The sequence below is a fragment of the Vanessa tameamea genome, chromosome 25, assembly GCF_037043105.1.
Source record: "Vanessa tameamea isolate UH-Manoa-2023 chromosome 25, ilVanTame1 primary haplotype, whole genome shotgun sequence".
NCBI lineage: Eukaryota > Metazoa > Arthropoda > Insecta > Lepidoptera > Nymphalidae > Vanessa > Vanessa tameamea.
This window is the reverse complement of record NC_087333.1, coordinates 7,178,595-7,191,353: the sequence shown is the minus strand read 5'-3', so window position 1 is coordinate 7,191,353 and position 12,759 is coordinate 7,178,595. Positions and strand designations below refer to the sequence as shown.

The 12,759-nt window shown below is 36.4% G+C and overlaps 1 protein-coding gene across 3 annotated transcripts in view; it reads left to right on the top strand.

Moving 5' to 3' along the window:
• LOC113391467 (snake venom 5'-nucleotidase) overlaps positions 1–12,759 on the top strand; it is a 29,381-nt gene that overhangs the window by 11,459 nt on the left and 5,163 nt on the right. For all 3 annotated transcript variants that reach the window (XM_064218977.1, XM_064218979.1, XM_064218978.1), the window contains 9 exons: positions 6,577–6,697; positions 7,724–7,831; positions 8,550–8,636; positions 8,726–8,892; positions 9,773–9,871; positions 10,358–10,480; positions 10,906–11,071; positions 11,883–12,061; positions 12,342–12,497. In XM_064218977.1, the coding sequence (XP_064075047.1) occupies positions 6,577–6,697; positions 7,724–7,831; positions 8,550–8,636; positions 8,726–8,892; positions 9,773–9,871; positions 10,358–10,480; positions 10,906–11,071; positions 11,883–12,061; positions 12,342–12,497 (1,206 nt within the window). The remainder of the gene's footprint in view (positions 1–6,576; positions 6,698–7,723; positions 7,832–8,549; positions 8,637–8,725; positions 8,893–9,772; positions 9,872–10,357; positions 10,481–10,905; positions 11,072–11,882; positions 12,062–12,341; positions 12,498–12,759) is intronic.

Below are 12,759 nucleotides of genomic sequence, written 5' to 3'. Positions count from 1 at the left end.
TTAATTGGTTATAAGTACTTAAATCTTCTGGTTACAAGATTAAATCGAATCTATAAATAAAATCTCCTGAACGTTTTGGGCCACGGCAGCTAATCTCAAGGGAGACCAGTCAACTAAGGAAATATTATAATGGACAAGAGTGTACCTAAAGACAGGAGCAGACTATTCTCTCACTTTCATAATACAATGTGACGGCAAATTCGACGAGAGCTTAAAGAGTTTAACTTTCTAGATGCTTCCAACTTCCAGACACCGGGCCGTTACTGAGAAATTTCTCGATAGAAAAACCCAATAAGTCAATACCCAACCTTTTGTTCGGCCTGGATTGGAGTTTGAACCCAGGATCCTGGGATATGCGTCTTATATCTAGCCACTAGACTAACAACAGTTCTATCTAAAGATTCACTGCCCGGGTTCGAAGTTTATATTCCACCGATGAATCTCCAAAAACATACTTGCTACTACTCGTTATTAAAAATATATATATATATATAACCTGCTTGGTAACAACCTACTTATATGCTTGCCAGCAATGCTTAGTGCTATTGTGTTCCGGTTTGAAGTTTGAATGAGCCAGCTAACTACAGGCACAAGGTACATAACGTCTTAGTTCTAGTGGCATACTGGCAATATACCTACACTACTGTTGGCTTTGATAATAATGTATCATATTCATAATCTTGTTAGAATAATATGCGTTAGTAATTAAATAAATGTTATTATTTTAATAATATTATCCTTATTTACATATTAGTGAGTCACCCCGGCTTCGAATGGGTACAACCTTTTTTTTTTTGGCATTTGGCATTTGGCATTGGGGTGTAATGTAGCATATTATAAAAGTGAAAAAAAAAATAGAATTGGTTCATTATTTCTAGAGATTACCCCGTGCGTACAAACAGACATAATTTTATTTCTTTTTAATATTATTATAGATAAAAATTATTATAATTAAAGTCAGTTAATGTAAACGAATAAATTCTTTGATAAATTTATAATTGTCGTGAATATTTTAACCGAATATTGCAAATTGAAGTTTATGTCTAACATTTATTATAGCTTGAATCTCGTATTCCAAATTAATAAGTGTTAAAATCATAAAATCCAGTATATACATCGATTACGTCCTCGATATTCAAAGTATCAGCTAGTATTATCACTCTTATGACGTAACCACGATATAATTTAATATTCTTAACACCTTGATTTTTCTGTCAAACACGCCTCTATGTATATAACCGCAATAGTTTGTATGGTTTGTGTATGATAAACCAAGACAGATTGTAAACTGTCGATACATTGTAAACGAAGCTTGTTTAGATTATAACAGGTCTATTTTTCTAGAGCCGAGATGGCTCAGTGGTTAGAACGCGTGCATCTTAACCGATGATTACGGGTTCAAACACCACTGAATTTTCATGTGCTTAATTTATGTTTATAATTCATCTCGTGCTCGGCGGTGAAGGAAAACATTGTGAAACCTGCATGTGTCTAATTTCAACGAAATTCTGCCACATGCGTATCCACCACCCCGCATTGGAGCAGCGTGGTGGAATATGCTCCAAACCTTCTCCTCGAAGGGAGAGGAGGACTTAGCCCAGCAGTGGGAAATTTACAGGCTGTTAATGTAAAATGTAGGTCTATTTTATTTAAATGGTGAACGCCATGAAAATAATATGCATACAGGTCAATCAGCTATTTACATAATCATTATTAACATCAAGGCCTTAACTACATACAACATAGACACGGTATCGAATTATGTTAATCATAAAAAATATATAACGACAGCTATTTTACACATAGACACATACGTCATACATACCTATGTACATAGCCTGTTACGACTTAAGGGTAAAATTTTATTATGTTTTTTTAATTCCTGGAAAGCGGTCCATTCATAAAATCAAAATATTCTTTATTCAAACATAATTTAACAAACTGTATTAAGTGAAGCCACCACCGGTTTCGAATGTAGATTCTACCGAACAGAACCGGCAATAAACTCAGTAGTTACTCTTTTACAACATCTAAAAATACAGTCATGTTAGTTAAATACAATTATATAGGTATGTAATATATCCTGCCTGGAAGTCAACAAGCGTTAACTCCACGCTTTTTCATCATCTATATAGTCTTGTATCGAATAATATGCCTTCTTTACCGATGTATTTTTTACAAATTGGTAAAGCCATTTAGGAGTTCAGTAGCATACACGTGTACGAAGAATCATGTATACGAAAATAGTGTCAACAATAAAACCGACAAATTGCTTTGACATCGTGTCGAATACAGCGACAATCAAATGGGACGGCCTTGAGCCGCCCTTGTTATCATTTCTCTCACGATCAATCTTCGTTGAGAGTTTTTTACCCTTTGATAACGTCCAGCCTCTGGAGTGGATTCGGGGTTTTGAGATAAATATAGTATCGTAAATACTTATTAAAATATGCAAACAGTTATTTCTTATCAGCGTTTTATATAATTCGAAATATCACTGTTCGTTTAAAATGTCACCTATTAAATAAATAAATAAACATATACATATATACTCAAAAAAGTTACGAAAGCAGACAGACCTTAATATTTTTTCTTAATTTTTACTTTATAAACTCCTGTCTAGATTATTATATTTGTCTTTGATGTGTGACATAACATCTTAGAACGCAAAGTCGATGGCGCATTGGCGATGTATGGAACTTCCTTCTTCAGTTGGTCCATCGTCTGCCTACTATAATAAGATATACGACGTTGGCATATTGTCTGTTAAAGATCTTCATTAAGTCCAGGCTCATTTTACAGAAAAATATACCCGTTATAAACCATTTGAATATTTCACGTAGTAAAACGATCAAATAATCTCACGCTCGGCGGCTCAAGGAAGGAATGTCGGAAGAAATTCCGAGATATATTCCTCACGACGATATATCCTCTAATCTGCGCATCCGCAGCGAGGCGGATTAAAGTTCACATCCTTCCGCAACAAGGGAAAATAACTCTGCCTAACAGCAGCTGAATACGAGTTACGTCTGTATGTAATGTATTTATATTTACAAAGACAAAAATTAAGATATATCCATAGACATTACATCCTTATCTCAGTTCCCAAGAGTGTTAGTGCATTGGTTTTATAAGAATTGGTCAAATTTCACACGGTGCTATTACGTGATCAGTTAGGATGTCATGTAAAAAATTTCTACCGTAATAGACCAACAAAGATGCGAGTGAAAATTAGTATTTACGAAACAATTTACACGAGAAAGAGATGCTAGATAATGTTAGTAAAAACCGATTTTAAACAATTTACAGGCTGTTAGGTGGAAGAATATTCAAAAATAAACGCATACTTTGTCAAAACGTGACATGGATTTCTTGTCAGCGAGACCTTTAGATTAGGGCCTGGGGTCAAACGTAATCTTATATAAAAATACAATTCGAGGACACGTAGTTCAGTGGAGATTTGATAAGACGTTTTAGATTAACGCCTGAATATTCTACAAAAAATTGATCACTGTATTTTTTTTAAATTATCTTTTTCATTAAACGTCGTGAAATAATATATATATATATATATATATATATATATATATATATATATATATATATATATATATATATATATATATATTATTATATATATTATTATAATTTATATATATTATCTTATTTTCCCTGCTCGTGTACCAATCTATTTGGGGTTGGAACAGCATGTCTTCTCCTTCCATTTTCTATTATTCGTCATCTGATCGTTCACCTCCATCTCTACCACTCCATCCATGTCTTCTTAGGTCATCCTCGCCCACCCCCTCCCTCTACGATCATGCACATCACTCTAAATGTCACCGTTAAATCGTAAATACCGTTAGATTATAATCTATCTCGCGAGATTGTACTGTCGTTAAATTAAAAACTAACCTAATCTAATTTTTATACGTATTGTAAATTTAATCACCGAACAAAATCTTTCGATAGTTCACAATCACGAAATGTGGATTATAATGTAACGATATTTATAATTTTACAAGTCGATTATAAATAGTAATAACTGAGTTCTTACGGGTAGAATATACTCAGAAGAGTCTAAATTACGAACCAGTGATCACGATTCAAAAATGCTATTAAGAGCGTACTTAAATCTATACTTATATCATAAATGCGAAAGGAACTCTATCTGTTGTCTCTTCGCGGTTAGACCGCTGAGATAGTTTGAGTCAGTCAGATCAATGGGCTACTTTTTTAATTCACTCCAAGAGGAACTAAAATGGGGTGACGGTTTGTGTGCTACAATTCGCAGGTTCAGCTAGTAAATTTTACTTGATACTTGTTGATAGTAACTTTAATGCTGATTATTTATATAGCCTTGCTACGCTACCACAATAGTGGTATTTAATCGGCCTTTATATTTAAGAGCAAAAATAAATGGTTACGACCTTTGGCGGTATTGCCCCTTGTAGTAATTTTCGTCGATTTGTCGTACTGGACTAAACAACATAAATGTATTATTTCTGGTAAAAGACCAAAGAGTTGGTGGCGAAGTTTAATCTGCCTACATCGATTAACCCGAAGCGAAGCTGTCCATGACAGCAATTCCATTTCCTCGCAATGTTTTCCATTATTGAGAACAAGGAATTGGGAATTTGCTAACGAAATACTTGAACTCGAATATGTTTCCAGGATTTAGAACATTTCATGATGAAACAGATGAATATGGTTTCATAGTCAGCTAAACTGTAGCTTTTTTTCTTTTAATATATATTTCTTTACAACCTTTAACGTCCGCGCCTTTTTTTTATGACCCCTTTGTATTGTGGATATTGATTTTTTTTATATCCTTTTAAGCCGAGATGGCCCAGTGGTTAGAACGCGTGCATCTTAACCGATGATTTCGGGTTCAAACCCAGGCAGGCACCACTGAATTTTCATGTGCTTAATTTGTGTTTATAATTCATCTCGTGCTCGGCGGTGAAGGAGAACATCATGAGGAAACCTGCATGTGTCTAATTTCAACGAAATTCTGCCACATGTGTATTCCACCAACCCGCATTGGAGCAGCGTGGTGGAATATGCTCCATACCTTCTCCTCGACGGGAGAGGAGGCCTTAGCCCAGCAGTGGGAAATTTACAGGCTGATTATGTTATGATTTATGTATGTAAAGCGGACTGGTAAATGGAACACTGCCTATAGACATTAGTGCTGCAAGAAATTTTAACCATTCCTTACATGATCTATGCTCCTCTAACTTTAGGAAATATGATGCTATGTCACTTATGCCTTCAATTACACTGGTCCACTGACCCTTCAAACCACAACACAACAATACTAAGTATTGCTTTTTGGAGGTAGAATATTTAATGAGTGGGTGCTGCTCAGACGGACTTCTACAGAGCCCTAACACCTAGAAAAGTTTTTGCCTCTCCACAACACAACAATACATAATATTGCTTTTTGGAGGTAGTAGAATATTTGATGAGTGGATGCTGCTCAGACGGACTTGAACAAAGCCCTACCACCAAATAAATTAAATTTTGGCTCTATCACATCCTTAAATTGCAATTCGAGATATCTGAATTATAATCAAGGAATATGTGTTCAAACGTTAGGGTGGTTTTTTGGTGCTTACGACATTTTAATGAGATTATTTTTTTTAAATTGGAGCGTATAAAGATTGAGCACTTCTTCGTAATCATGTACACTTCTTAGATCAAAACCTGCCACATGTTTCCACCAATCCGCATTGGAGTAGCCCCAAAGAGAACCTTAGCCCAGTAGCAACGTTTTCTATTACAGTATTTAATTATTACGTTTTCGTCCTTATTACTCCAAAACCGAAGCTCATGCTAAGGAAAACGGTTTATTTGTAAACCAAGATTATGTTGCCCAGCTTTAGCCAGTAATTATAAACCAAATAAAAGAAGGCGTTCGTTTGAGCAGTGGTATTCCCTATTTGAATATCGAGTAAAATGCGGACGTATTTTCAACATTCGTATTTTATATCTGATACGAATTATTAGTGTCTTATATATTTTTTTTTTTATCTTATCTGTTTCTCATATATATTATTAATTCCGAACCAAAAAGTTTGCATTCACCCTAAAACAAATAGTTAATAATACATCTAACCTTTTTGTAGTCCGATACTTTGTGCAGTTGTCATATTTTTATTCTATAAAAGTAATTCAAGAGGTATGTTTGCATTTATAATATCAACTATATATATATGTATATATATATATATATATAATTTAACCTTCTCATCACTAAACAAATTAAACAAATCAAAAAACAGTTGCATCACAACTTTTAAGTTATTTTCGAAACGCAGTAGTTTTAGCTTCAAGTGTTACAACAGCTTGTAGATCAGTTTGTGTCTTATTAGCTTTTGCACGATTGAGTAGATTGTTATCTCTTGTGATACGTCTCCGTTCTTCTAAATTATCTTTACAGCAAAAGTCACGATCGCCGATAGAAGCACTGAGACGTGAAACAAACTCATTTACATTCATTACATAATCGTGAGCACCAATTTACATAGAGTATTGATTCTACGTTATGTAATCGCTTTATAAATATTTCAGGCGTCACTGGAAGTAAGACAAGTGGGAAGGCGAGCGGTGAGCCAGCTCGCCGGACGAGGCATGGACGATGATGTCGTGATTGTTCATTTCAATGATGTATATAATATTGAACAGACTACGAGTAAGTTTCTCCATTATATATTTTAAATACATAAATCATCTTAACCGATGATCAAAGCTGGTTTGAGCCAGGTTTGGTCAGGTACATGTGTTTTGAATTTTTTATGCTCGGCGTGTAAAAAAATCCGGCCAAGTGCGAGACGGACTCACCCATGAAGGGTTCCATATGTATAAAATCTGTAAAACGGCAAAAAAATTAACTGTCTAACTATCATGGTTCATGAGATGAAGGATTGTGACAGACGGACGGACAGCGGAGTCTTAGTAACAGGGTCTCGTTTTACCGTTTGAGTACGGAACCGTAAAAATGAAAAAAATATTGGAGAGGGGGGAGGAAAAGCACAAAACTTCTCTTTAAATATCTGCATTTTAACTTTAAAAAGACAGCCTGGCTTTCTCTCACAGTGACTAGTATCATAACACAGGTAATTTGACACAGTATCATGAACTATATTCTCTAATGTCTCATAGCTTGATACTCAGTGTGCTGTAGGTACAAATTGGCTGTTTCTTATCACGTGGATTTACGCCCGGCAAATGCCACCTGATCGTGAGGTGTCACCACTAACCATATACTTTGGTGCTGTAAGATAATTTAATCATTCCTTACATCGCTTACGCACCGCCAATCTTGTGAACTAAGATGTTATGCCTGTTCCTGTAGATACACTGATATAACCTACCCGGACAGGCTTCCACAAAGCCCTACCAAAAAGTAATTTAGTATATTATATATTAGTATATAATGACGACCTCCGTAGTCGAGTAGTGTGTACACCGGTTTTCATGGGTACGCCACTCCGAGGTCCCGGGTTCAATTCCCGGCCGAGTCGATGTAGAAAAAGTTCATAAGTTTTCTATGTTGTCTTGGGTCTGGGTGTTTGTGTTACCGTCGTTACTTCTGATTTTCCATAACACAAGTGCTTTAGCTACTTACATTGGGATCAGAGTAATGTATGTGACGTTGTCCAATATTTATTTATTTATATAATTCTAGCTTGATATATTCCCTAAACGTTTCTTACAGACACTGAACCAGTGGGAGGTGCATTAAGGTTCAGCACAGCAGTAAAAGCCCTACAACATCTGAATCCTCTGGTTTTATTTAGTGGTGATGCGTTCTCGCCGAGCATGTGTAAGTATGTGGGGATTGTAGTTAGTTAAATGAATAATGAACAGTGTACCAAAAGATCACTCGCCATTCAAACAACAGTATACTACAACTAGTCTAGTTTTATGAAGGTTTGTCCGCAACATACTATTGAAATTATGCGAACAGCTTGTGACCGAATAACTAGCGAAACACACAGCACTGGCACAGTCTAGACGGTGAAGAAGGCCGCATTCGTTTGATTTACTAGGTAGGCCGTAATCGGCATAATCTTTGTAGTAGTTTCAAGGTCGTTTGCGATGATCGATGTTGTACTGTTTTTATTTAAATAATTCAAGTTTATATGATAATTAGCTTACGTCCGTTTTGGGAGGTGGGGTTGAAAGCATTAGGATCATTTATTGGGATAAACAGTAAACTATGACATTCCAGCGTGTAATCTATCTCTGTCTCAAGTTTCATTTAGATTCGTTCAGCCATCCATTTAGCATTTATAATATTAGTTAATGACAATAAATTACTTGACAATATTAGTAACTCCTTACAATGCCCCAATATTCTTTTTTCTAATATTATTTATAGTGTTCTTTACATTAAAAAAAAACTTTTTATCACAACCCCCCCCCCCCCCCCCCCCAAAAGGGTAACAGACAGGCAGAGTTATTGTCACACAATTATATTAGTTTAGATAAATAAAATCATCACAGTTATGAACTAAATAGATATGTATTTTTATTTTCAGTGAGCACCTTCACAAAAGGCGAGCAAATGGTCCCAGTTCTAAATGAAATTGGTACTCATTGTGCAGTTTTCGGAAATCACGACTTCGGTACGTATATGAAAGTTTATCGAATATCCAGCCATCTATCTTCTGTTGTCCAAAATTTTTAAATTTACCAATTTTCCAAATTTTCCTAGATTTCGGACTAGACGTCTTATCGAACCTGGTTTCCCAGTGCAACTTCCCATGGCTCATGTCGAACGTGATAGACAACGAGACGGGTAGACCGTTGGGCGATGGGAAGATAACACACGCATTACTCTGCAACGGTCATAAAATCGGTCTCATCGGTTTAGTGGAACAGGTAATCTATTCAAATAGTTGTTTAATGTATTTTTTTATTTGGCTAGGGAACAGAAGAAACATGTCAGTTTTGGGCTAGACAAAGAGGGTCGAAGCATTGTCGAACACCGCAATTATTATTTTTTGAATGATACAGGTAGACGGACGAGCAAATGGGCCTGACGATAAGTATCACCATCACCTATAGACAATGGCGCTGCTTAAAATATTAACTATTCCAAACATCCAATGCGCCACCAACCTTGGGAAATAAGGCGGTATGTCCATAATGCCTGTATCTACACTGGCTCACTCAACCTTCAAACCGGAACACTACACTAATAATACATGTAAAATTTCTAAAAAAAAGGATCTTGTCTATAAAGTAAATTTACAACAAAGAAAAATCGATATGTGATTTTGTCTAGCCCGCTGATGGTAATGAATGCCATAGATTTGCACTGCAGGAAAAAGAAACGACTTCTTACATCATTAATATTTCGCAAACAATGGATCTCAGGCGTTATGTCCCTTTTTAATATTGTGATTATCACATTTTGAACCGAAAAACAGCAATATTTTAGTTTTGAAACTGATGTTATAATCGCCCAGGCACTTCTGCCCAAATTCCAGCGAGACGTAAAGATATTGGACAAAGTAAATAACATTTGCTGGCTAAGTATTGTATTTATAGTATCGTTGTATATAACCGTGACCATTTTCTCACTATTTGATTAATTCACAATTAAACTTTGACTAAAATATAAAACTAAACAAAAATTAAACAAACAGGTTCCATACAAATATTACATACTATGTATACTTCGCTCTAAAATCTCTCCATAATGCTTTCTAACTGTATTGTTCTTAATTCTCATTATTTCAACAATTTGTTTTTACAGGAATGGTTAGAAACGTTAGCGACAATAAACCCGGACGAAGTAACATTCATAGATTTCCTTCAAGCAGGAACGAAGTTAGCGTCGCAATTGAAACAAGAGGTAACCATACCAACTTCCGCCCGCGCGTGAGAGGAAGGAGAGGGGTTCGAGTCTAGGCATGAAAACTCTATGTGCTGTTCCAGACATCTATCTCTGTGCTGAATTTCATTAAGATCCGTTCAGCCGTTCTGGCGCGTTTGAATAATATCCATCCATCAATCTATCAATTTAAGAAAAATATAGTTGAAATCTTACATAAATATATTAAAATAATAACGTTTGTAATCTTAAATGTTTGGCAGACACTTTTTAAATCCAATCCAAACCAAAGCAGATTTGTCTTAGAAAATATTAATGACTTATTTCAAGGAGGAAAGGTTTGGAAAGTTGGAACATGCCACCACGCTGGTCTCGTGTCGTATCGTAAATTGTCATTCGACGTAGGCAGATAACCTGGCGATGTTTACTTTCATCACCGAGCATGAGATGAATTATAGATAAAAAAAAATTTTGGTAATCTTGGTTCATATCTTTAATTTGTTCCAGGGTTGTGAATATGTAATAGCTTTAACGCATATGAGGACCCCTAACGACATCAAACTAGCCGAAGGTTGTACGGAAATCGATCTCATTTTGGGGGGGCATGACCATGTCTATGAAGTTCTAGAGGTAAGTTTAGTGAACAGCGCCCTATTATCGATATTAGACAAACTGACATATTTTAGTGAGAGTGTACGCAAACTCAGGTAGTCTCTATTAACCCGGATTGAGAACTTGATAAAAACGTAATACTTTTTAGATCACCCCGTATAGAGAAGGAATAAATAAATTACCCATATTTTTATAAATTATAATTTAATACTCAAAATCTTATTGATTACAATTATTTCCAACAAATATTTTTATAATATTGATTGTTTTCTTAACAAATATTTATTGTTTTTTTTTGCACTGCTAGACATGTTTTTCTAAATGTACTTTGTTTATTTTGAAATCAATGAAATAAGCACTGTTATAAATGATTTAGGAATCGCAGTATGCTTCAGCGAAATTGACTGATATGTCAAGTAAGTGACAACTTTATTGTTCCACAGATAAACAATAAATATGTTGTCAAAAGTGGTACAGATTTCCGACAATTCAGCAAGATTACCATCAACTTCGGTACGGAGTCAACTCGCGTGGATATAGCCGATGTCGATGTGACCAGCTCGTATGAAGAGGATCCAGTTTTAAAGGCGAAGGTCGAAAAATATTCTGGTGAGTTCGTATTTTACCCATAAGTGTGGCCAAAATCGAAACCACTGTATTTACTTGGTGGTAGAGCTCTGAGCAGCCTCGTCTGGACACCAACCATATAGTATTATTGTGTTCTGATTTATCAATGAGCCCGATGTTACTAAAGGCATAACATAATCAGCCTGTAAATTTCCCACTGCTGGGCTAAGGCCTCCTCTCCCGTTGAGGAGAAGGTATGGAGCATATTCCACCACGCTGCTCCAATGCGGGTTGGTGGAATACACATGTGGCAGAATTTCGTTGAAATTAGACACATGCAGGTTTCCTCACGATGTTTCCCTTCATCGCCGAGCACGATATGAATTATAAACACAAATTAAGCACATGAAAATTCAGTGGTGCCTGCCTGGGTTTGAACCCGAAATCATCGGTTAAGATGCACGCGTTCTAACCACTGGGCCATCTCGGCTCACTAAAGGCATAAGGGACTTGATATCAACCATTTCTTACAATGCGCCACCAACCTTGAGAGCTAGGATGTCATGACTTGTGCCTGCAATTACACTGGCTTACCCTTAAAACTGGGAGATAACAAGACAAAATTTTGCTATTGACTGTAGAATATTGATGAGTGAGTGGTACCTCCCAGACGGTCTTGCACAAAGCCCTAGCCTAAGTCCCACTTTGAACTTCTGTTTTTCGTAAACATCGTGAGAGAACTTGCATTGTCGTATCCATCGGTGGAGCATCGATATGCGAAACGCTCTAAATCCTCAATAGAGAAATCTTTTGCGTAGCAGTAGGAATTATCGGGATTTTAAATTACTTCCAGCTATGATAGACGGAAAAATGGATGAAGTACTTGGCAAGTTTTGCGTACCTTTGGAAGGTAGATTTTCTGTGGTACGCCGTCAAGAATGTAATCTTGGAAACTGGGTCTGTGATGTGCTCCTAGCTGCTACCGGTGCTGATCTGCTAATCCTCAACTCTGGCACATTCCGATCAGATCAGGTACACTGTTTTTTTTAAGCCTACATTTGTCATTAATAATAATTATTAGTTTAAATACGTTACACTGTGATGGTCCATTGGAAGGATCTCGTGGAACTTAATCGAAGATGTCAAGTTAAAATCCGGACAAGCTCCAATCCTTTCATTTGCCTTTATAATCCATCTCGCGTGAAAACCTTCAATGTATTTTACATAAGAGTATCGTCGTGGAATAAACTCAAATGTTCTCCTTAAAGTGAGCATTTTTTCCAGGTGTTAACAAACTAATTTTCGTTACTAGGTTCATCCAGCGGGAGACTTCACTCTACGTGACCTGTCCACCATCATCCCCATGCGAGACCCTCTGGTAGTCGTTGAGGCGACCGGTGAGACTGTCCTCAAGGTACTGGAGAATGCCGTGTCTAAGTACCCAAGCTTGGAAGGAAGGTTTCCACAGGTAAATAGTAATGAAACTTTTTCCTGCTGTTGAGCTTTATATTATTTACTTGGGGGGGGGGGTCATATTCTTCTTTCTATCGTTATTCTGGTTTCAAGGGTGAGAGCCAGTAATTACAGGGGACATATCGTCTCCCCATATTGGTGGCGCGTTAGTGTTGTGGGATGGATTAATATTTCTGACGAGGCCAATGTCTATGAAGGATGGTGACCACTTCCAACTAGAAGTTTAGCAGTCCGTTTATATATTAATGTCTCAATAA